Source organism: Leguminivora glycinivorella, chromosome 6 (assembly GCF_023078275.1).
Source record: "Leguminivora glycinivorella isolate SPB_JAAS2020 chromosome 6, LegGlyc_1.1, whole genome shotgun sequence".
Taxonomy (NCBI): Eukaryota; Metazoa; Arthropoda; class Insecta; order Lepidoptera; family Tortricidae; genus Leguminivora; species Leguminivora glycinivorella.
In genome coordinates, this window is record NC_062976.1 from 20,451,579 (window position 1) to 20,477,997 (window position 26,419).

General features: G+C 40.7%; 1 protein-coding gene across 1 annotated transcript in view; it reads right to left on the minus strand.

The window, feature by feature from the left end:
* Window positions 1-26,419, minus strand: part of LOC125226968 (calcium/calmodulin-dependent 3',5'-cyclic nucleotide phosphodiesterase 1) — a 416,921-nt gene that overhangs the window by 46,471 nt on the left and 344,031 nt on the right. Inside the window, exon 5 of the mRNA XM_048131154.1 lies at window positions 1,681-1,930. Coding sequence (XP_047987111.1) covers window positions 1,681-1,930 — 250 coding nt within the window. The remainder of the gene's footprint in view (window positions 1-1,680; window positions 1,931-26,419) is intronic.

The window sequence follows — 26,419 nt, forward strand, 5'->3', positions numbered from 1 at the left end:
TCACCCTCCTTGCGTTATCCCGGCATTTGCCGCGGCTCATGGGAGCCTGGGGTCCGCTGTGACAACTAATCCCAAGATTTGGCGTAGGCCCTAGTTTTTATGAAAGCGACTGCCATCTGACCTTTCAACCCAAAGGGTAACTAGGCCTTATTGGAATTAGTCCGGTTTCCTCACGATGTTTTCGTTCACTGAAAAGCGGTTGGAAAATGTCAAATGACATTTCGCACATAAGTTCCGAAAAACTCATTGCGGGGGTTCGAACCCGCGACCTCCGGATTGAAAGTCGCACGCTCTTACCGCTAGGCCACCAGCGCTTAGACTTGACTGTTAATAACTACAGATAAAAAAAATAAAATCAACTTTACCAGAAAACGTCGCAAGTTTGCCAAGCTCGGCAGTAGATACATATTTGCGGCGTTTGGGGTTAAAACCCTGGGGCCGTGGGGGCCTAGTGCGCGTCGACTCTATGAGGAGCTGTCCAAGCGCCTCATAGACGCAACTGGTGACCAGAGGGCTGGCCAGTATTTCGCTCAGCGGATTATAGCTATCCAGCGGGGCAATGCGGCCAGCCTTCTGCACGGATAGCATGGTAGCGCGATAGACGATAAAATATCAGGCCGTCCCTATCGCACTATTAGTAGGTAAGTACGATAGGGACGGCTAGATGTTTTATAATTTATCGCGCGACCATACTTGCCTGCCTGGGCACCCTACCCACTAGTGACGACTTAGTGCGTTTTCACATTATCCGATCCGATATCGGGTGTAGGACCGATATCCCATACATTTACGCCGCCATCTTTGATTTTTGCCTTGGAAATCCTTCCGACACCCGATATCGGATCGGATAATGTGAAAACGCACTTAGGTCCAATTTTTTATTTGTAAGTAGATAGTATAAGTTTTTAGTGTAAGTGTTTATTTGTATGTTTTTGCTATTGTTGTAATTTTGAGAATAAACGACTTGTTAGAAGACAAAAAAACTTTACCAGAAAGTAATTTCAACTTTAACGGGTTCGTGTAGTTCGGACGCCTTAGCACCACTGCAAAGAACACGGATACACGGGTAGCCTTGTAGAACGGATATCGGGAGCCCTAGTCCATATCATTTAATCTACATCAGACTGAAGGTCAAGAGTGAAATATGTAGGTATCTCGAACATAGGATAATAGCCACATAACCCGAGGGATACATTCATCTTAATCGCGGTATCTTGGTTAGGATACTAAATTATTCACGACTGAGATGTATAGTTGAACCTGCAATGGGGAGAATGGACCACCGGGTCAGGAGAGCTTCCGAAGCTTTGTATTTTTCACTATTTACAATGATTTAAATAAAAAAGTAGGTATACGTTTAGGGAAAGAAAAGAACTTTGGTTAATAGCTGTTAAAGTTTACAATCATTCCATGTACTTAATATATCTAATACATTTTATTGATGAAATAATTACGTTTTTTGAACATATATGTTTATGTTAAATTGTATAAGAATATTTTTCATTATGTCAATATTCAGGGAGGAAAAGAAGAAAAAGCGTTTTTCATTTCCTCCGCATGCTGATATGTACCGAGTACCTCAACGAGTAATAAAATGTAAACACGATTGACCATTCTAGTTAATAAGCCTTCGTTACGGAAGTTGATACTTGTAATTAAAAAAAAAAATGTAAATCTTACCTTCAGCACTCTAACGACATCCTGCGGGAACTGCATAAGCGCGGTGCTCGTCACCCGCCTGTATATCCTGTCCACGAATATCCCGGCTCTGATCGCGTGCGCCACCGACCGGAACTTCGGCTTCTCATCCGACTTTCGCTTCGCCGTCGCCAGCTGCCGCGTGAACGTTGACGCCAGCCACTCCCGGACCTCTGGCGGCACGGCGTCAGGCTGCACTTCTGATAACTCGTCATCTTCGTCCGCTAATCGCCTGTGCACAGAATTTGAAATTAGAAAAAGTAAAATTGAGTAACCTTTTGAACGCTTTTCAACGCCACACACGCCAAAGTCAGCGAGCTAAAGTAATAAAAGATCAGGTCACTTTGACAGCGTAAGCCATAAAACGTATACATGTTCATGGCGAGGTTCAAGGCCAACACTTCAATACGCCGTGTACAATGTCTACAGCATTGTACACGGCGTATTGAAGTGTTGGCCTTGGCGTTACGGCGTTTTTAGATGTTCTTGGCATTCAAAAGGTTAATTAGATTCTGACGAAACAGAACCGAGCGTAATAAATCAATTGTAGTCATTCGAGCCCAGTAATCAATTTAATCCGGGCAGCCGATACATGACTAGGTAAACGCCGCTTTCAACTGAGTACAAATTAATATTATTATTTTTTTGCCAGTCACGCTGCTTCAATATTTTGATTAAGTTACAAAGAGTCGTGTAAGCTTCAAGTTGCAAACGGCATTGAAATGTTACTTAGCAGATGAGACTAGTCTTGTACTTACGTTTTTAAGTGTTAAAAAATAGATTTTATTTAAATATTACCAGTGCATTATTTACTTTCGATCCTACACTAATTTAATTGTTCACTAAGAAAAAAAAATGACTACCACTATTTTTAATCTTTTATAATTTATGATTGGTAATAATTATAAAAAAATGTTTGTAAGCGACTAATATATAGGATGGTAAGTAAGTATATTAAATACAAAGAAAATAAAACCTGTTAAAATATATTTCAGCTATCTGATAATCGATCAATTAATGTCAATTTCACGATCATAAATCATATTAATTAGAGAGATGAAAACCTTCACAAAAAAAAAACCACAGTATGGTCCTTCCATTGATAAAATATAATTTTACCACAATATTTCCGGACATCCTAAATTCCGTGTATACCAGAATAACCTGTAAAATTAACAGGGAGTTCTTCGGAGCTCAAATCTTCTGATATAATATGCAAAGTTTCAGTAAAAGAGACGAGCCAAGTTCAAAGTAATTATAAGGACATGCGAGATCCATTGCTTTGCTAGGACATGCAGCGTGCTCAAGAGTATCGCATCGTTACATTGCTTTCCATTGTGAAACCTAACATACAGCCTGATGGAAGATTTGAAATGGACACTAAATATAATGTTGCCCTTTTTTGATTTTGTAGGTACTATTCTTGCCAAACTCCACTAGATAATCTGATGATCTTGGACTCCCTGTGACAAAATCACCAGAAAAATTCCATGACCGTTTCAATTTAGAGACATCTTTCCATTAGTTACTTATTAATTTAATTCGTCTTGAAATGACATTGACGTCCAAATATAATTGCTTATTTACTTACATTAGGTACTTAAAATTGTAACATTAGTTAGATTTCTGAATATAAACAATCACACGTTTTATCACAATTATTATTTAAAGATACATGCTGCCGGTATATGCTGCATTATGTTCATAAAATCTTTTTAATTAAAGTTAGTTTAAATATAACCTACGAACTTTCAAACTCTGATTAATTTTACAAAATCCAATCACTAGAACGTTCACAAAGGAGTCAGCGAATGGGACAGGCACTATTGAAATGGAAAGAGCCTCGCACGGTATCGTTTAGAAAAAGGAAAAAACCAAAGAAAAAAAATGTTATTCTCATTCTGAACGGACCCGTTTTTATCAGATTGCTAATTTTCTGCATCTCCTAAAAGAACAATTTTCAATTAATGGCGACTTAGTTTAGAACCGTCCAAGCCGGGCCCCACGGTAGTCCTACAAAAGCGAGTAACCGATGTGCTATCGACGATAGAAAAGAACAAAAGATAGTCGCTCCCGTGTAAATAAAAGAGAGAGCGAGCGATTTATAGTTCATAGCTCGGCGTCGAATTATAACTCACTCGCGCTATCGTCGCGTCTCTTTTATTTACACGAGAGCGACTATCGTTTGTTCTTTTCTATCGTCGATAGCACATCGCTTAACGATCTGTGGTGAACGATACGATGCCGCATCAATACGGATTTATAAAGAGATAATGAAGCGCGACGGAGCATAAATGATTTTCTCTTGTCTTTCCTACGGACTCTGATGGGGTAGTTGGTTACGCGATTGCTTCCTTCCAGAATTTTCCTTTAGAAAAGCAAGCAAGTATGAATAGGACATTTCCGAGTATTGCTGCCCGGTGAGCTCCATCTTAGGTTTCGTATTCACTTACCATAAGGACAAGGGTAATTGCTGATCAATTTTAAGTATAAATAAAAATTCTACGGCCCAATCTCAAATGATTTTAACAAAAGTAATATTTTTATATGAAGCTGTTATTATTTATGTTAGTATGTTAATCAAGCTTTATAATCAATAAACCAACGGAAAGCAACGTCTCACACGAACGAAACAAACCAAGCAGATTAAAAGGATGCTTAAGGATTATTTACAGGATTATTCCCACCGCTTCTCAAATTTAATAATACTTCACTGAGAGAAAATACAACCAGTTTTCATGTTCGTTCAACAAGTTTTTTGGTTAAAATAGCGCCTACGTGCTCTTTGGTTCAAACAACAAGCTACTTGTCATTTGAATCGGCAATATATTTGAATCAACAAGTCGATTTTATAAAAACAACCTGACACATATTGTTTTAAACATACGTTTGGCTGATTCAAACGGATAAACCGCAACAAGTCGAACTTGTTAAATTCACAATGCAAATTTCTCTCAGTGTTTAAGTAAAGAAGGGACACCCGAGGGTGCCATAAGTCGTCATAGAATTGCATATATGAGGGAACATTTCTCTGCGCCGCTGTGACCCGGGTGGCCGAGGGGTTTACGGGCATCTTCCACAATGCAGAATAATGATGCTGGTTGAATTCCAGCTTCGGGCGCTAGACGCCGTAGTTGCTTTTTCTTTCATTTATGTAATTTATTTTAGATTTCATTTAAGTATTTTTTTTAATTTAACAAGTTTTAAGAAGCGGTGGGTGCAGTAGTATGAGGAAACATCGACACACCTAAACACCAGGGTTGGGGCCGACTGCTGCCGCGCCACGGCCGGTCTAAAATAAAACATGGCGTCAATGGGACAGTCGGGCACACCGGGACGGGACAGTGTCGAGTTCATCAGCCACCTGCCTATCACTGGCTCATTTAGACGGTGCAAGATTTGCGGCCTTGGATTGGTCGGCTGAATTGAATGTAAACTCAATAGTACGCAATATCTTAGATTGTATGCGAGATCGCGCGTCGTCTAAATGAGCCTTTAAATGAGCCGTCTACGCTTTTTCGGCTGCCAAGTTTTGTCGTGGAATGTGCATCTTGGAACTGCCAAGAGCGCGAAGTCGATGCGTCAGAGTATAAAACACTAATTAAAAAAGAAAAGGGCAGCAAAAGTAAAATCAAAGCGTGGAAGGTTTTGATCAAGGCAAATGGCATCAGAAACTTTATGACACAAAAATGTTTTTTTTTGTACATATTCATTAAACGAAAACATTTATCCAATTTCAAAATAAATAAAATAAAAACAGCGACGAATAACATTTTTCAAGAAACATCATATTTCGTAGCACGTAATTATTAAAACAGACAATTGAAGTCTTAAAAATTTAATAATGTTGAATTTAATAGAACAATTTACCTCAAATTAATAAACATTTGTTAGTTTAATTATAATATATTACTAAATATTCAATGATTGCATACTATGATGAAATAAATGAAAGCAAAGATGCATCTAGAAAAAAAAAAAAAAGCTGATAACCAGGTGAAGTATGTAGGAATGCAGGTATGTAAGGGTTCCCTTATAGAAAACAACGATTAAAGCTACAGTTCTAGGATGCGTCATTACCACCTAGACTGTTCAGGAGACATGCCAGAGGAGGATCAGTTCCAAGAAGTAGACGGAGTCAGACAAGTCAAGTTCCAAAACGACACGAAGGTTCATACTTTCATAGTCTATTCTAACAGAAACAAGTTTCTATATCTACTTGAGAATGAGCAGAGACCAAAGGAAAGCAAGTTAAAAATTCTCTTGGCTCAACCCATCCTCAAATCCATAACAGTGAAAAAAATAACCTATGAAAAACGCAACAGAACCATCACCAATTTGACTTGTAAGTCAAATTGGTTTGAAAAATCGGGAAGACGGACTAAACTAACAGGTCAGGAGGCGACAGTTTGGAAATACTGAAGCTTGAACTTAACAGAAAGACTTAATCGCACAGAGTGGAAAGAAGGGAGGCGCGACTACTTGGCCGTTGTAGGCGCTGTGTCAGTATTAACTTTGCTTCGTTCGGTTTCTCTACTGAGCATCTGGCCCAGCAGGGGGTCCTCAGGCGGCGGGTGTGGAGGGGGGCAGGCTGCGCGCGCGGCTGCTCCTCGCCTCTCCTATCCCTGCGTGACACATCATCACTAGCGACGCGCGTGCGCCGTGCAAACTATTGTTACACCCTATGCGTGACGCGTCGGCCATATTTACAAGGAATGGTACGGTTAATGAAGCGGTGAAGGGTTCTCTGAAAATATGTCTGCAATTGATTTAAGCTAACACGACTTTCACGCATATTATTAAATTAAAATGGGAATTAATCGAGTAACTCACATTTATATTTGGCCTGACGTTTGAGACGTCCCCTACGTTCTCGAGTCTGCCTGTGATCAGAAACGTAATTTACCTAAACGCAATTTTTACGCGATCAAGTCTCGTTTTAATTTAATAATAATTATATATACCTACTTATGTGACTCTTTTTGTACTTGTATGAGTCGCAACAATTAGATTGCAGGCATATTATTTGAGAACGACCGTGAAACGTATTGAATGTCCAAACATTGTCTGAAACATCTGCTTGATTAAAGTCCAGCCTATTTTGTGCCAGGTCAGTAGTGACGTACAAATGACAGAGAATGGTACAAAGGGTGAAACGTAAATGCTGGCTGCTTGTTGACTTTGCTAAATAACAAGGTAATGAAGGTGCCCTTTGTCAATGGAAGCCTAATCTACGTGTGGTGTGCGAAAATGTCCATTAAAGATTACAAGGTATTTGCTATTGGAAGATAGATGGATGAGTATAATATGTCTTACTAATAAAGGTATTGGTCGAAATATGACGATGTATATTTCAAAACTTGTTAGTTTTTTCTCACAATTAATCATTAAATATAAGATGTTTTCGTTCAGAAAATCCCTATTTTTATAGGCTTTAAAAAATATTGCCTGTTACTAATTTAAAAATATATCCAAAATTCATTATGAATAAGATAGATAGGTAGGTATAGATCAGCATATTTTAACTCAATGTGATAAATGTATGTATGTTAAATATTATGCTCCAAGTACTTATGGTATACTGTAGAGTAGGTACCGTCGGTACGGTCAACCAAATTGAATTCTATGCCACTCTAGAACCACAGTGTAATAAAGAGTACTATCGTACAGTATGGCCACTCCCGCTCCTCGCTAAAAGTACCGCCCACCCCCTCTCGGTTACCTCACAGTTACTGCCTGTCAATAACGCGAACAGTCGAGGCTAAATTGTCAAAACTGAGGTTCAAAAGTTTTAAGCTTGTGTCGAGAGATGGCAGTATATGCACTGTGATTACACATTTTAAATACTTTGACAGTAACTCTCCATAATACTCGATCCTCTTTGTTATTATTTACTATTCACAAGCTGGTTTAAAATTTCAATTTGTGTTTTCTCGCTTAGCATTCATAGTTTCTGTGAAACGAATGATACCTGTATACAAAACTAGGTCAGCAAAAGCTTCTATGTGCAAAATTAAGCGAGTATTTCACAGTATTTCAGGATCCCGGTGAATTTTAATACAGACGGATTTATGTCTGTATCGCTGTCGAAGGTAATCTAGAATCCTTTGAAAACGCGGGTTTTAATCATTGCTAATAGAAGAAGGTAATAATAGGGTAGGTATTTTGTAAGTGGAATATCCGTGTTTGAAATTAAGCGACTTCATTTTGTATTATTTGTGGATATATTGAAATTTTTACCTAAATATATATAGTAACCCCCTTATTCATAAACGTACTCTAAAGTTATCAAGCCGATAAAGTTCGTTTGTTCCTTTCTATCACACCAATACGTCGGAAAGGGACAAACGAACTTTATCGGCTTGATAACTTTAGTGATCATTATGAATAAGAGGCTTAGGCTTTAACAATATGGCATGCGGTTCCTACTCACGAAAAAGCTGTTTTAAAGATATGCCTAAAATTTCGTAAATTGACGGTCATACACGATGTCGGTACAAGAATTAACTGTCGCCGGTATTTCTGGACTGATACGATCAAACCTCTAATATGAGACCCATCTGATTGTCTATGGGCGGCGATAATGGCTTCTTCTTCTTCTTATCGTGTCGAAGTTCCTTTCTTTTTAACCGCCTTCCAAATCTCAAAGGAAGGGATTCTCAATTCGTCTGTATTTTTTTTTAAATGTTTGTTCCTCGATATCTCCGTCGTTACTGGACCGATTTTGAAAAATTTTTTTTTGATTGAATGTATATGCATACAGATTGGTCCCATTTTTCTAAGAACCCAGTTCTGGTGGTGGGATCCTAGAGAAATCGAGGGAACTCCTCAAATCTGAAAGGCATACATATGGTGATTTTTGTGTTTTTAAAGGAACTTTTTTTTCTTAAAAAATATTTATAGGTACAGTAGACGCCCAATAGGCAGCAGCATTAACAGTCCTGGCTGTCTCGTCTCTCAGATTGAGCTCCGAGCAGTGATGCGGGCATGCGGGGTGCGCCAGTAGGTGCGCCATGGTTTGCGGTGCTGTGTCGCAGGTGCATTGGCTCCAGGGGCTGCGGAGCAATCCCCATTTGGCCATGTTTTGCTTACATGGCTCACCTTCAATTGCTTATAAACATTCATCGTCTTCACAATCATCACTTTAGCCTTATATCGCCCACTGCTGATCACAGGTCCATTATCCAGTACGTCACTTGTCCCGGTCCTGAGCTAGTCACATCAACGCAACTTTCCGAATACCGCTGACCCAACATAACGCCAACTGATGCCAGGCACTATTTATATCGGTAATCGGCCGCCATTCTTTTAACATCTTAGTCTATCTGCCATCACTCTGCCTAGCAACATGTGACGGCAAAATCCACATCTTTCACAGTTAATTTTAGTCTAGTCTGTAGGTACCCTGATAAGGTGCTAGTTATGTCTATCACGTCCAGCCGTAGTTTTAAATCAGCCCACTATTGAGTTCACGCTCAGAAGCATTCATATGCTAATATGGGCACCGCACTCCGTTCTGTGCATGAAATTGTACGACCGTAAATGAGGGCTGGAGATTCCATTGCTGGGTCGTTTACATAAAAGAATAGTGCGGTAACTGAAGTAATTTATTTACTGCTTATTAGGAAACAAAATTTTACTCGTAATAATCAAAATTAGTAAAACGTAAAAATGTTCTTTAAGGAAACTCATCTTTCATTTGTTTGAGTGAGTACTGGACGCAAATTCTGTATCATCATCCTCCTTGCTTTATCTCGGCATCTGCCACAGCTCATGGGAGCCTGGGGTACGCTTTGACAAGTAATCCCAAGATTTGACGTAGGGACTAGTTTTTATGAAAGCGACTGCCACCTTCCAACCTAATGGGTAATTAGACCGCATTGGAATTAGTCCGATGTTTTCCTCACGATGTTTTCCTTCACCGAAAAGCGACTGGCAAATATCGAATGACGTTTCACACATGTTCCGAAAAACTCATTGGTAGGAGCCGGGTTCGAACCTGCGACCTCGATCGAAAACCACACGCTCTTACCACTGGGCCACCAGCGCTTCTGTATATTTTATAAAATATTAATCTGTAAATATTTTCAGACTACATTTTACAGGAGCATTCTGTGAAGGCGATCTTTTAGCAAATAACTCTAAAATTCCGTTTAAATAACTAAGATCAAGCTTCTCCTTTTTTACATTTTTACACAACACAGTTTGGATTCAATTATTATCTAATATTTATCTCAAAAACTTGCGACAGGCGTATTCAATACAAATCAGCCGGCATGTTCGATTTCCTTCTTTCCTACTTATAATATATAATACTAGCTTTTACCCGCGGCTTCGCCCGCGTAATAAAAGTATTCTTATTGAAACGTTTACAAAAAATAAGGTTTTCATTTGGATCCGTAGGTTTCTTTGTAGGTACATCTGTCCGCGATTATTTCGATTAAAGTAAAGCGGGGTAATTCTCGACTGGGGGGCCATTGTAACTGATCTATTTGCTGTACGGTCAGCCAAGAACCTTACACTGCTTTTTGGCTGACTGTACCTTACACATATTACTATTGTTTTAAAAGAAATTCTTGCAATGATTGTAGAATTGTTACACAGCGACCACAGCGTAGGTAGTAGGTACGAATATGTATGTATTTTACCTATATAAATATTTATACTGGGGAAACTTCATACAACCCACATAGCCAGTATCTCTACGCTATGGTCGGTAGGGTAAAAAGTACTTCCTTGCATTATCGCTTACAATTTTTTATACTTATTGCAAACAACGATCTTCTTACAGCACATTGAATATAATAGTTATCACGTATGCACGATACTCGCCGATGCCTACTTACTAATCCCTTCCCACTGAGCCACCTGCATTTTACACTGCCTAGGTATCGATTGCCGGCCGATTATTCCGACCCCAATCCCTATTCTTATCCCCGTCCCTATCTCTGTCCTTGTCCTCGACCCCGTCCCGTCCCTGTCCCCGTCCCCGTCCCTCCCCTATCCCTATCCCTATCCCCGTCCCCGTCCCCTATTCCTATCCCTATTTCTATCCCTATCTATACCTATCCCTATCCCCGTCCCCGTCCCCTATCCCTATCCCTATCCCTATCCCTATCCCTATCCCTATCCCTATCCCTATCCCTATCCCTATCCCTATCCCTATCCCTATCCCTATCCCTATCCCTATCCCTATCCCTATCCCTATCCCTATCCCTATCCCTATCCCTATCCCTATCCCTATCCCTATCCCTATCCCTATCCCTATCCCTATCCCTATCCCTATCCCTATCCCTATCCCTATCCCTATCCTATCCCTATCCCTATCCCTATCCCTATCCTATCCCTATCCCTATCCCTATCCCTATCCCTATCCCTATCCCTATCCCTATCCCTATCCCTATCCCTATCCCTATCCCTATCCCTATCCCTATCCCTATCCCTATCCCTATCCCTATCCCTATCCCTATCCCTATCCCTATCCCTATCCCTATCCCTATCCCTATCCCTATCCCTATCCCTATCCCTATCCCTATCCCTATCCCTATCCCTATCCCTATCCCTATCCCTATCCCTATCCCTATCCCTATCCTATCCCTATCCCTATCCCTATCCCTATCCCTATCCCTATCCCTATCCCTATCCCTATCCCTATCCCTATCCCTATCCCTATCCCTATCCCTATCCCTATCCCCATCCCCATCCCTATCCCTATCCCTATCCCTATCCCTATCCCCGTCCCCGTCCCCTATTCCTATCCCTATTTCTATCCCTATCCCTATCTATACCTATCCTTATCCCTATCCCTATCCCTATCCATATCCCTAACCCTAACCCTAACCCTAACCCTATCCCGTCCCCGTCCCCGTCCCCTGTCCCTGTCCTTGCCCCTGTCAAATTATCATGCTAGGAGGTGAACTTTGAAAAATCCTTTCTTAATGCTCCTCTTATGGCTATTTTGGATATTTTAACCCTATTGCACTACAACAGGGGAGAAAATTTCTTTTCCACCTCATTAGATTTTAAAATCGTTGTATTTATCGTAATCAGCGACCCGATAAACCATAAAAACGATACCCATATTGTGTTTTTGACTTTACCCCCTTTGCACCCCTTTAGGGGTCAAATTTTCAAAAAACCTGAAACATGTATTTAGTCATATGTCTTTAGGAATCCTCCTGTGAAGTTTCGTATAAAATAGTCAAACAAATCTTGTTTCCCCATACAAACTTTGAACCCCCATTTGAGTCCCTTAGGAGGCGAATTTTGAAAAATCCTTTCTTAGTGCTCCTCTACACTATATAGGGAACCTACGTGCCAAATTTGACATCTCTAGGACCAGCGGTTTCGGCTGTGCGTTGATATGTCAGTCAGTCAGTCAATATCATCTTTTATATATATTTTTGATATTTAAACCCCATTGCACCACAACAGGGGAGAAGATATTTCACTTCCGCCTCGTTAGATTTTAAAAACGTTGTATTTATCGTGATCAGCGATCCGATAAACCATAAAAACGATACCCATATTGATTTTTTGACTTTATCATCCCCTTTTCACCCTTTTAGGGGTTAAATTTTCAAAAAACCTGAAACACGTATTCAGTCATATGTCTTAAGGAATCTTTCTGTGAAGTTTCGAATAAAATAGTCAAACTAATCTTGTTTCCCCATACAAACTTTGAACCCCCATTTGACCCCCTTAGGAGGTGAATTTTGGAAAATCCTTTCTTAGTGCTCCTCTACACTACATAAGGAACCTACGTGCCAAATTTGAAATCTCTAGGACCAGCGGTTTCGGCTGTGCGTTGATATGTCAGTCAGTCAGCTTCTTCTTTTATATATTTAGACAGGGTGGTCCAAACCTTGACGTCAAGAAATTTTTTGTAGATTCCTTACATCACGGGTTATCAGAATATATACCCCATGTTTATAAGCCGATTTTTTTAAACTTTGAAGTTGGTATTTTTTTACCCAACTTGTATCAAAGTGAGGAGGTTGATTTTTTCCAGTAAATTTACCGTTTATAGTGATGATTTTACGAAAAAAAATTTGTAAAAAAAACAACAGTTTTTTAGTGTTTAAGTGAGGTTAAAAAAGACGAGTCTGTAAATTCTCGTTTTTGTGTACTAAAATTAGTTTAACGTGGTAATTTCAATATGTTAAGTTGGTAGCATTACATTTAAAATTCCGATTTGGTTCTTAATTTAATAACGTATTTGCCAAACCATAATTATAAAAATATAATAATTATAAATTTATTACCAACATATTGTATAACGGTCAAAATAATAACCTTCCCTTTGTCTTGCCGTAATCGGCTAAAAAAAAAAACTAGGATTCGACCCAACCTTCTCGTAGACGGCCAACCTGCAACTATTTTACCCTTGGTCTGAGTGTAATATGCATTACAATGGTTGTCTGGAACTCAGGTTCTGCTGCAGAATAACTTTACATACATTGTCTCGATTTACAATAAAATTCATTCGTACACGTTACCTAAATATTTTTCAGTACAGATGGTGTTTTTTTTACGCACTAGTGCGAGAAGTGGTTCATTATATGGCAGGTCGAAACTTCGGAGGCTCATACAGATACTGAAAAACGTCGTACGATACACGTGCGAAAAGGAAATTCGTAATACTCCCTTCAGTCGTGTTTTAATTTATCGCCACTCGTTTCGAACTTCCTTTTTTACGCACTTGTATCGTACATACATACATACATACATACAATCACGCCTGTATCCCATGAAGGGGTAGGCAGAGCACATGAAACTACTAAAGCTTCAGGGCCACTCTTGGCAAATAAGGGGTTAAAAGAAAACGAAAACTGTGGCATTGCAGTGACAGGTTGCCAGCCTCTCGCCTACGCCACAATTTAACCCATATCCCATAGTCGCCTTCTACGACACCCACGGAAAGAAAGGGGGTGGTGAAATTCTTAACCCGTCACCACACAGGCACTTGTATCGTAATGTACTATTATTATAACTGCATTGAATAAAATATGAAAATAGCATTTATATTCCAAGCATTTAAAATATATTAAACCAGCTTTTGCCCGCGGCTTCGCACGCGTTAGAAAGAGACAAAAGTAGCCTTTGTCACTCTCCATCCCTTCAACTATCTCCACTTAAAAAATCACGTCAATATGTCGCTCCGTTTTGCCGTGAAAGACGGACAAACAAACAGACACACACACTTTCCCATTTATAATATTTTAGTATGGATATTTCCATGGATCATGTAATAAGTATACTCGATACTCGTACAGTATATGTCACTTGCGACTGTTTGAAGTCTTGAGAATCAGAATAGTCGTGAAAAAAAAAATCCTTATAACATGATTCAATGTGTATAATTTAAAACCGTATTTTAAAACTATTCATTGTAGCGGAAGTTTACTATTCGTCAGAAATGAACTATAGACACAACATAGATCTCATATTCTGCAAAAAATATAAAAATTAATCAAAAATAAAGAGTAGAGATTCTGAGTTAATATCAAAATGTATGGTTTTGTTGAAGAAAAGTCACTTTTGACGCTAACATATGCGATCGACACCATATATAATCATATTAAACTTTGAATCAGGCACTACGAATATAATTGCAATTTATGGACTTATTGACTTAGCATACTTATCCATAATATCCATACTAATATTATAAATGGGAAAGTGTATGTGTCTGTTTGTTTGTCCGTCTTTCACGGAAAAACGAAGTGATGAATTGACGTGATTTTTTAAGTGGAGATAGTTGAAGGGATGGAGAGTGACATAGGCTACTTTTTGTCTCTTTCTAACGCGAGCGAAGCTTTATAATTTACTCGTGAGATGGTATTTTAACAATTTAATAACTTCCTGTAATGACCCACTTAATCATAACACGAACTCAAATTGTTGTACGAAATTATAAATTCTAATTTCGGTTTTCGTTTCATCCACTTGTACTGTGTGTGAAAGAGAGGAAAATGTGTGCATTACGTACGCAAAACGTTTATTAATGCGAAAGTAGACGACCGTTCTGAAACCGCTTTTCTGTACAAATGAAGATGACATTTCCTTTTTTAGATGTTATCATAGGCGAGACGACTAAAGAAACTAATTAGTCCGTCAGTTAGATTATCAAAGAATTTTAGACACGTATTTTTTCTTTTTTCTCGTAAACGAAAAATGACGACGGTACAGTGCGTTGAAGTTTCCCGTGACGTCACGCCTAGGTACAATTTTTACTTAGAAGTGACGTCACAAGCCCCCACTCCGGCACTTTGATGCTCTATATCTTTGTATTTACATTAATTAGAAAAAGCGAAAAATAAGTGTTCAGTATTTTTGGACGATCTAACTGACGGACTAAACAGAATGATGTTTTTTTACGTAGTCGTCATCCGTGACTAGGGACCCTGCCTGCTAAGTCGAAGGTCCTGGGGTACATACTACCCATAATACAAGCTTTGCTTACTAACTTGTGACCGAAGAGCTGGCGACTTCCTCGCACAACGTATCAGCATTGCGATAGAGCGAGGAAATATCGCCAGTATCCTTGGTACAATGCCTCAAGGGCCTATTTTAGACATTAGCTAGCTTTTAAGTTTAGTCTTAGTTTCTTATTATTATCTTTATTTATTTTAATTCTTAGGCTAGGTTTGTTATAATATTATAATCATATGATTATAAAAGTAAAATACAAAACCACATACAAAACAATACAAAATATATAAACACATTATAAAAAACCTAACCTAGGGTGCCGCCAGCAGCGGGGCAGGGCCCAAGCTGCCAGTGGTTAGGGCTGCAGAGAGAGGAACCGTCGGACTATCCGCGCCGTGTCCAAGATCACCGCCTTCTGCATCTGACCCTTGATCCAACCACCTAGCGAGAGTCTCTCGAGATGTTGGTCGAGACTCTTCGCTATGAGACCGTTCGCTGAAACGACTATCGGGACAATGATCGTCGAATCAACATCCCACATGGCGGTTATCTCGTAATCCAAGTCTAGGTACTTTTAGTTTCTTATATAATTATGTAAATATGTTCATGTAAATAAAGAATTTTCTTTTCAGCTTTGCTTAGTATGAGTCTAGTTTGATCTGTGTTAAAATAAATGTATGTTGTGATTTGATTGTCTATTGATTTATGAGATTAATGAAAATGGTAATAAAAATATTACAAGCGTGACCATACTTTTACATACATACATACATACATACATATAATCACAACTGTATACCATAAAGGGGTAGGCCGACCACTTACTACAACTTATGATACTACTTTACAGCAATACTTATACAACAGTCAAAAAATCTATGAAATCAAACGAAATAGCATAGCGACCTTATTTATTATTTTCGTAATCCAACCGACTGCGCCATTGTACTGCACATATTGTTCTTCACTAAATTAATAAATGACTTTTCCCCTCACTAGCTCGGAAACACGTGTTTTGTCCTTTAATACCAGCGGGTAAAAACGCATTTTATCCACTAGTGGGTTAAGTAATTTGACCTTGAATAAAGTCAAATTAACTGCTTTAAAATTGATAAAAGTAGGTGAATCTAGTAATAAAGATGATTTACCACCTGTGGAACTACCTGGAAGCAGTGATAAACGCATTTTTTTGCGTTGTAGTTTCCTCGCTATAGTGAGGGGAAAAGTTTTGTGTTACACTCGGGTGCAAATGTATTTTACTTCTCGTGTGTTAAAAAACTCGCAAGTTCAGGATTCTATTCTTGAACCACTCGCTTCGCTCGTGGTTCAACTATAGATTCCTTTCACTTGCTCGGTTTTCAATTCCACACTCGGCGTTAAAATACAACTTTGCCTCCTTGTATAACAAATAACTATTTTCCCCTCACTAGCTCGGAAACACGTGTTTTGTCCTTTAATACCAGCGGGTAAAAACGCATTTTATCCACTAGTGGGTAAAGTAATTTGACCTTGAATAAAGTCATATTAACTGCTTTAAATTTGATAACATTAGGTGAATCTAATAATAAAGATGATTTACCACCCGTGGAACTACTGGAAGCAGTGATAAACGCATTTTTTGCGTTGTAGTTTCCTCGCTATAGTGAGGGGAAAGTTTTGTGTTACAGTCGGGTGCAAAAGTATTTTACTTCTCGTGTGTTAAAATACAACTTTGCCCCCTTGTATAACAAATAACGATTGTGTGACTTTCATAATTATCGAAAATATTTTTTATTAAAGCGCATTTTTTTCTTGTTAACCTCATTCAAAAGAGCCCTTAAAGAGTATATAGTAGTAGTAGGCCTGCGCATCTGGCTAGGTTTGTGAAGACAGCATTCGAGATAATATTTACGTACAGTAAAAGCAATTTAGTGCCACGTTTGTAAGGACAAGCGGTATTTTCTTTCCTCCTAAGCTCTCGTGCGGTAAATTAACAAACATTTTACCTATTAAGCTGGTTGCTAGGCAACAAATTTGCTAGCTACCCACGTAATGTGTACAAATAAGGTTGAGCGCGAAGTTTCTTTTTGACGTTTATTAGTATTCACAGAAATGTAAAAATATCACGAAATATAGCTATAAAAGTTGTTTACGAAATCAGAACTTATGTTTTTCCATAGGGTGCTAGAAAGTTCTTACTAAGTACTTACTTATAAAGGAAAATGTTTTACTTCTGGTGTCAACTATACTCAACTTTACACAATAATTATGTGACGTTATCTGGGTAAAGGGACCTTATTGTCGGTGGCGTTTACGTCCCGCGGTGTCGTATTTGTATACGAATATCGCTCATAACACTGTAAGAGTCATCGACAGTAAGGTCTCTTGACGCAGATAACGTCACATACAGGGTGGGGCCTGTAACAAAGGCGAAAAATTGAACTGTAGGCTGTACTCCTTATACTGATCAACATTTGTTCAGTGACTTTTAAAAATTATGAAGTTTTTAAATTTTAAATTTTTCATACAAAATAAATATTAGCTTCAATGTACGCCATTATTGTTGTCATTGACGTTGTCTGTCACACTTTAGACTTAACAGAATTCGCAATACATTACCTCTTAGAAAAAGCTTTCAAGGGTGATAAAAATCAAAATACAAGTTATTTTTAAAAGTCGCCGAACAAATGTTAATCAGTATAAGGAGAATAGCCTACAGTTTAATTATTCGCCTTTGTTACAGGCCCCACTCTGTATATTGTTTTATAATCCATACTAATATTATAAATGGAAAAGTTTGTGTGTCTGTTTGTTCGTCTTTCACGGTAAAACGGAGCAATTAATTGACGTGATATTTTAAGTGGAGATAGTTGAAGGAATGGAGTGTGACAAATAAGTATTTTGTCTCTCTCTAACGCGTGCGAAACCGCGGGCAAAAGGTTGTTTATTATATTTTGATTGTTAATAGATTCACTTGAATTGAAAGATTCCAATCCGTAGGTACTTCAAGAACAGAGGGATATTATCAGTGTTCCCTTTTGCCTTTTGACGTACGGAGCCCTAAAAATGCATTAGTTGAAAACCTTCACCTTTCCACGTAAATACCTATTCTAAACATGGATCACTGTCCTTAAACAAATCGTGTTGGCATTGACCTATCCAAGGCTGTTGTTAATCAGGCAAATAACCAAACTCATTCATTTACCTCAGTATCCGCTCTGATTACCATTTCCCACTCAAAAGCTCGGGTATCTAGCCAACTTGACAATCATATGTAATCGTATCAATACATAATGTTAAGCAAATAATTGCATTTCATTTCATTTCATTCCATTTCATTTCAATCGTTGATTCTTCGTCATCTAGCTCTCCCTATTACCACACCTCAGACAATGGCGATCAAATATATGAAACAAACGCGTTTCACCGCACACAGTCTAAGCTTGTGACATTTGTTTTTTGTAGGAATTCCTAAGACTGGCTGGTCATGTCTTTGATAGCCGGTGACTGTGAGGTTACCGAGAGCCAAAGAGGATCAAGTATTATAGAGAGTTACTGTCAAAGTAAAATATACTCTGTCAAACAAGTCTGTCACTAAATAAGAACAAAGAAAACTATAGGTATCCTTTTCTCTAGCACCCTAAAGAAAAGGATGCATATAGTTTTCTTTGTTCTTATTTACTGACAGACTTGTTTGACAGAGTATATTTAATCACAGTGCATAGACTGCCATCCCTCGACACAGGCTTAAAACTTTTCAACCTCAGGTTTGACAATTTGGCCCATATTCTTAGCTTGATATTTTAATTTTATTTTTTATTTATTTATTATATTCACATACACTTTCAATAACAGGGCATCATATTACGATAGTATGTAAATTTACACAACATTTTATACATTGCCGTAGCACAAAACATAGGGGAAGGTTGCGACCATTGGACCAGCGCTTTGATTGGACCTCTTAAATATTTCTAAATCTAATCGTGCTAGATGGAATCCAGTAAGGTACAAGGTGATCTTAGGCCTCACCTTGGGCCACCCCGTAACCTTAGTCGCGCCTCGCTTCCCGGGAAAGTGTCGCGTCGTCAAAGTGTATTTCGAGCGCTGTTGAAGTTAAATTTCGCGAAAGAGTAAAATCACGAAAGTATAAATGAATTGACAATTGAATTTGTGTGTTGACGTATAATGCTTAAATATTTATTAATGAGCAAATTTAAAACAACAATTTCCAGGCATTTGTTTTCTTTATTTTTTAATATTTTAATTTGTGATGTGACACCTAGTTGCTATCAATGGACCACCTGCGGGTTCTATCATCGGACCGGTCCAATCATGGCAACTTTTTTTTTTAGAATTATTCACCCGTGCGCAAATAGACAATATGTAAGAAAAAACTAGTACATATGAAAATAATATATATGTTTTTTTAATTATAAAATTTGTATAAAAAATATTTCATTAAAAAAAATTTTTTTGCGATATCCATAAGTTTCCTTGATTGGACCATTGGTCTAAGTTTCCTAAGTCCATTGGTGGCGACTTTGTGGTCCAATGAAGGCGACTCTGGTCCAAAGAAAGCAACTGCTTATGAAAACCTTTTCACGAATTTTCTCTAAATTTATCATATTTTTTTTAATTGTGAATAAGGTAATTCATAAATAGATGTCATGAATTATAACTTCTCAAAGTAGTTTTATTTTTTGACATAAACATTATAGAACAGCGAAGTTAAGTGGTCCAATGATAGCAACCTTCCCCTATAGCGTAGCCTTTGTGAATTCGTCCAGAGTGTTAAAATGTCAAATATTAATATTAGAGCCATCTAGCCAAGCGTCCCCCAAAGGTGTACCGCTATCTAGGCCATCGTACCTTTTCCTATATGGTTCCGAGGTACGCTCTTTTCTTAGACTGTAGTTGTCTATACGAAGTTACATATGTCTTTGCCGAGAGCAGATGGGTGGCACTTTAGCAGGAGGCAAAAAATTGCCGTAAGTATGATAGTACTCTTTATTATACTGTGCTGTCACTCTTCTGTAGTGGCGCGACAGCGTCAGTCTGCATACGTAACGCGTAACGCTAACGATTGACACTTTGGCTAGGCCGGAAGATTACCATTTCCTACTCCAATTTCAACTAATCACCTTTTAAAATCGTATCTCACTTCCATTTACAACTTAAAAACAACCATTCATTTAAAACCACAAAGTTCCAAATTCAAAATCATGGATTAGAGTTATAGGACTTATTGAAAGTAAGTAGTTGATTTCTTTTCGAACAACGGGTTTCTTTTGTTTATCTTTTAGTGCGAACCATCTTTATGGATTCTTCTTTTTACCCGACTACGGCAACGCAAAAGGAGGGTTATGATTTTGACCGGTATGTATGTGGCTATGTATGTATGTATGTATGTATGTTCATCTGTTCCCTCATAACTTCTAAAGTACTCGTTAGAATTTGACAAACGATATGTCATTCGAATCGTCTTAATCGTCCGCTGGTTATAGGCTATATAACGTCACCGCAAACGAAACATGGCGCCCTCTAGAGGTCATAAAGTAACGAAGCAAAAAAATAAAATGAAGTTAGGATGACATGTTGTATATCATTTGAAAGGGCTTAATTAGCACATTTCAAATATGTACATATTGTAAGCTTTTATTTCCAGCATTACTTGATTACACCGGATAATTCAGTAATTTCTCGGAAAAATTGACTATTTGCAAATCCGCAAGCGCAATGCCATAGTTCCATGCATTATCCGACTTCGGTTACACACGAAGGCTTTTGCCAAAGGAACTAATTTGGCTGCTGTATATAATTATTTTATTAAAGACTTGCAATATTTTTTCGACCTAAAGTTCAATTTCATACAGCAAATTGTCATAATAACAGCTAGAAGTAGTTTGGCACTGTTTTGACATTCTGACGTGTATCATAGATTGTAGGACACCCTAGATGTAGTAGATGTTACGTCATCATGGCATAATGAGTTTCCACTACTACAATATATTATTTAAAGCCAGTTAATCATCTAAAATTAATATAATTTTCATAAAGAGAGAAATGCGGTATCACGATACTGATTGTCACCATACCTGTCTCTTTCAGTATATGGTATTCTTCATGAGAGTGTATATACATACCGTAGACGCGGTCCTAAACCTACTTAAAGACCCACGCGGTCCTAAGCGGCGTCTAAACTTAAAGTGTTGAGCAAAGCCCGATGCTCGCGGTATTAAGCCGGGCGCCCTCGGCGCCCTCTAACTTAAAGTGTCGGGCGAAGCCCGACGCACGCGGTCCTAAGCCGGACGCCGAAGGCGCCCTCTAACTTAAAGTGTCGGGCGAAGCCCGACGCACGCGGTCTTGAGCCGGGCGCCGAAGGCGCCCTCTAACTTAAAGTGTCGGGCGAAGCCCGACGCACGTGGTCTAAACCGGGCGCCGAAGGCGCCCTCTAACTTTAAGTGTCGGGCAAAGTCCGACGCACGCCGTCCTAAGCCGGGCGCCGAAGGCGCCCTCAAACTTAAAGTGTCGGGCGAAGCCCGACGCACGCGGTCTTAAGCCGGGCGCCGAAGGCGCACTCTAACTTAAAGTGTCGGGCGAAGCCCGACGCACGCGGTTCTAAGCCGGGCGCTGAAGGCGCCCTCTAACTTAAAGTGTCGGGCGAAGCCCGACGCACGCGGTCTTAAGCCGGGCGCCGAAGGCGACCTCAAACTCAAAGTGTCGGGCGAAGCCCGACGCACGTGGTCTAAACCGGGTGCCGCAGGCGCCTTCTAACTTAAAGTGTTGGGCGAAGCCCGACGCACGTCGTCCTAAGCCGAGCGCCGAAGGCGCCCTCTAACAAAGTGTCGGGCGAAGCCCGACGCACGCGATCCCAAGCCGGGCGCCGAAGGCGCCCTCTAACTTAAAGTGTCGGGCGAAGCCCGACGCACGCGGTTCTAAGCCGGGCGCCCAAGGCGCCCTCTAACTTAAAGTGTCGGGCGAAGCCCGACGCACGCGGTCTTAAGCCGGGCGCCGAAGGCGCCCTCTAACTTAAAGTGTCGGGCGAAGCCCGACGCACGTGGTCTAAACCGGGCGCCGAAGGCGCCCTCTAACTTTAAGTGTCGGGCAAAGTCCGACGCACGCCGTCCTAAGCCGGGCGCCGAAGGCGCCCTCAAACTTAAAGTGTCGGGCGAAGCCCGACGCACGCGGTCTTAAGCCGGGCGCCGAAGGCGCACTCTAACTTAAAGTGTCGGGCGAAGCCCGACGCACGCGGTTCTAAGCCGGGCGCTGAAGGCGCCCTCTAACTTAAAGTGTCGGGCGAAGCCCGACGCACGCGGTCTTAAGCCGGGCGCCGAAGGCGACCTCAAACTCAAAGTGTCGGGCGAAGCCCGACGCACGTGGTCTAAACCGGGTGCCGCAGGCGCCTTCTAACTTAAAGTGTTGGGCGAAGCCCGACGCACGCGGTCCTAAGCCGGGCGCCGAAGGCACCCTTTAACTTAAAGTGTCGGGCAAAGCCCGACGCACGCCGTCCTAAGCTGGACGCCGAAGGCGCCCTTTAACTTAAAGTGTTAGGCGAAGCCCGACGCACGTGGTCTAAGCCGCGCACGCGGTATTAAGCCGGGCGCTCTCGGCGCCCTCTAAATTAAAGTTTCGGGCGAAGCCCTACGCACGCCGTCCTAAACCGGGCGCCGAAGGCGCCCTCTAACTTAAAGTTTCGGGCGAAGCCCGACGCACGCGGTCTTAAGCCGGGCGCCGAAGGCGCCCTCTAACTTAAAATGTCGGGCGAAGCCCAACGCACGCGGCCCTAAGCCGGGCGCCTTCGGCGCCCTCTAACTTAAAATATCTGGCGAAGTCCGACGCACGCGGTCCTAAGCCGGGCGCCTCCGGCGCTCTCTAACTTAAAGTGTCGGGCGAAGCCCGACGCACGCGGTCTTAAGCCGGGCGCCGAAGGCGACCTCAAACTCAAAGTGTCGGGCGAAGCCCGACGCACGTGGTCTAAACCGGGTGCCGCAGGCGCCTTCTAACTTAAAGTGTTGGGCGAAGCCCGACGCACGTCGTCCTAAGCCGAGCGCCGAAGGCGCCCTCTAACTTAAAGTGTCGGGCGAAGCCCGACGCACGCGATCCCAAGCCGGGCGCCGAAGGCGCCCTCTAACTTAAAGTGTCGGGCGAAGCCCGACGCACGCGGTTCTAAGCCGGGCGCCCAAGGCGCCCTCTAACTTAAAGTGTCGGGCGAAGCCCGACGCACGCGGTCTTAAGCCGGGCGCCGAAGGCGCCCTCTAACTTAAAGTGTCGGGCGAAGCCCGACGCACGTGGTCTAAACCGGGCGCCGAAGGCGCCCTCTAACTTTAAGTGTCGGGCAAAGTCCGACGCACGCCGTCCTAAGCCGGGCGCCGAAGGCGCCCTCAAACTTAAAGTGTCGGGCGAAGCCCGACGCACGCGGTCTTAAGCCGGGCGCCGAAGGCGCACTCTAACTTAAAGTGTCGGGCGAAGCCCGACGCACGCGGTTCTAAGCCGGGCGCTGAAGGCGCCCTCTAACTTAAAGTGTCGGGCGAAGCCCGACGCACGCGGTCTTAAGCCGGGCGCCGAAGGCGACCTCAAACTCAAAGTGTCGGGCGAAGCCCGACGCACGTGGTCTAAACCGGGTGCCGCAGGCGCCTTCTAACTTAAAGTGTTGGGCGAAGCCCGACGCACGCGGTCCTAAGCCGGGCGCCGAAGGCACCCTTTAACTTAAAGTGTCGGGCAAAGCCCGACGCACGCCGTCCTAAGCTGGACGCCGAAGGCGCCCTTTAACTTAAAGTGTTAGGCGAAGCCCGACGCACGTGGTCTAAGCCACGCACGCGGTATTAAGCCGGGCGCTCTCGGCGCCCTCTAAATTAAAGTTTCGGGCGAAGCCCTACGCACGCCGTCCTAAACCGGGCGCCGAAGGCGCCCTCTAACTTAAAGTTTCGGGCGAAGCCCGACGCACGCGGTCTTAAGCCGGGCGCCGAAGGCGCCCTCTAACTTAAAATGTCGGGCGAAGCCCAACGCACGCGGCCCTAAGCCGGGCGCCTTCGGCGCCCTCTAACTTAAAATATCTGGCGAAGTCCGACGCACGCGGTCCTAAGCCGGGCGCCTCCGGCGCTCTCTAACTTAAAGTGTCGGGCGAAGCCCGACGCACGCAGTAATAAGCCCGGCGTCCTCGGCTCCTTTTAAGGTGTCGGGCGAAGCCCGATGCAGGCTTTCCTAAGCCGGGCGCCTTCAGCGCCCTCATACTTAATAAATAAAATAGTAACCCCAAAGTAAGTTAAATAAAAAATAAGTTAAAAAACTAAAACCCGACTACTATAAAATGTGCTCTTAAAAGTATGAAACAAGATAGAATTGTTTTATGAAATTATCATGCATGAAATTCACAGCTGTGTATTCTTTTCAATACATAAACTCAATGTTATAATAAGTTTGTAAATTTTAGAAATACTTGCAGAGATTCAGAAGATGGCCGTGGTCGTATGCCACTTACCTTAAAGTTTATAATTGTGGCATACGACCACGGTTATCTTCGGAATCTCTGCAAGTATTTCTAAAATGTACAAACTTATTATAACATTGAGTTTATGTATTGAAAAGAATACACAGCTGTGAATTTCATGCATGATAATTTCATAAAACAATTCTATCTTGTTTCATACTTTTAAGAGCACATTTTATAGTAGTCGGGTTTTAGTTTTTTAACTTATTTTTTATAGTAATGTAATATTGAAAAGTCTGAATTCGAAATTAGTTTTTAATGGAGGCTTTTGAGTAACATTAAGGGGATTTTGTAATCATTAGCACTTAGTGGTCCATTAGTTTAAGGTAACACTGTCGTTAAATTAAAAGGAAAAGTTATAGAATATTACTCAAATAGGTACTTACTTTTAGAATATTGTATAAAACATGATTATCAATGTTATGATAAATCATAACAAATACTTTTTTTTACTATAATAATATAATTTAAGAATACGCTTGATTTTTTTTAAATATTGCACCCATCCCCATATGTCACTCTTTACAATAATCGCCTCTATAACATAATATAATTATCAGAAACAATTGGAGCTATATTAGATCTCTACGCCGTAGCGAAAACGTAGAGGCTCTACGACTCTACGTTGATGTTGAGGTGTCGTAGCAATATAAGTACAGGATGGGTAATGGGAGAATTAGTCTGTTACTTAAATAAAATAAATATTGCAGGACATTCTTACACAGATTGACTGAGGCCCACGGTAAGCTCAAGAAGGCTTGTGTTGTGGGTACTCAGACAACGATATATATAATATATAAATACTTATATACATAGAAAATATCCATGACTCAGGAACAAATATCTGTGCTCATCACACAAATAAATGCCCTTACCGGGATTCGAACCCGGGACCGCGGCGCAGCACTTAGGTACTTATTTTATTATTATCGAAGTTAAAATGCTTAGTCTAATAAAAATGCGTTTTATTTACAAAATATTACAATGTTTTTTAGTAATATTCAAGGGCCTCTCAAATTGTAATATTTTTTCAGAATGTTCCGTTATATTTTAGGGGTGAAAATTTTGACACCTCATACAAAATGTTTTTTTTTTCGTTGTATTTAGCTATTATTTGTATTACAATTTACACACAAACGAATTATACGACGTAAACTAATCCAGTTTTTGCCTGAACTTATGTCTCGTAGCAATAAATCTTCTGCCAGACGTCAGGTGAGGTCTGAAAATAGATCTAGATCGCGACGAGAAAGGATACCGCGACCAAGACTGTGGCGTACTGGGTAAAATAATTTCCACGGTACAGTCGGCTATAAAAAAGCGTGTAAATCATTGATTACTTTTTAAATATGAACTACATAAGGTAAGGTGGGGTAAGATTGGAGGTCATTTCTTACGGGATAAGATAGAAAGCCGCCCGAAGGGCTTCACTATACGGAACATATTTCATCTTACCCCTCAGGAAAAAATCTTCAATCTTCACCCACACTACCTTATAGTGGTTTTAACATGAAATTATTATAACTATAATTACACAGACATAGAACCAATAACTATAGTTTTATAAAAAAAATTGAATAAAATAGACCACTAGAAAAAAAGCCTGAATGATGGCAAGCAGTTCCCTTTAGCCCATGGATGCCTGCAACACCAAATTTATTATATGCGTGTGTCAGATAGTCCAAAAATACTACACACATATTATTTTTCGCTTTTTCTAATTAAAAAAATAGGGCATCAAAGTTCCGGAGTGGGGGTTTGTGACGTCACTTCTAAGTATAAGTTGTACCTAGGCGTGACGTCACGCGAAACTTCAAC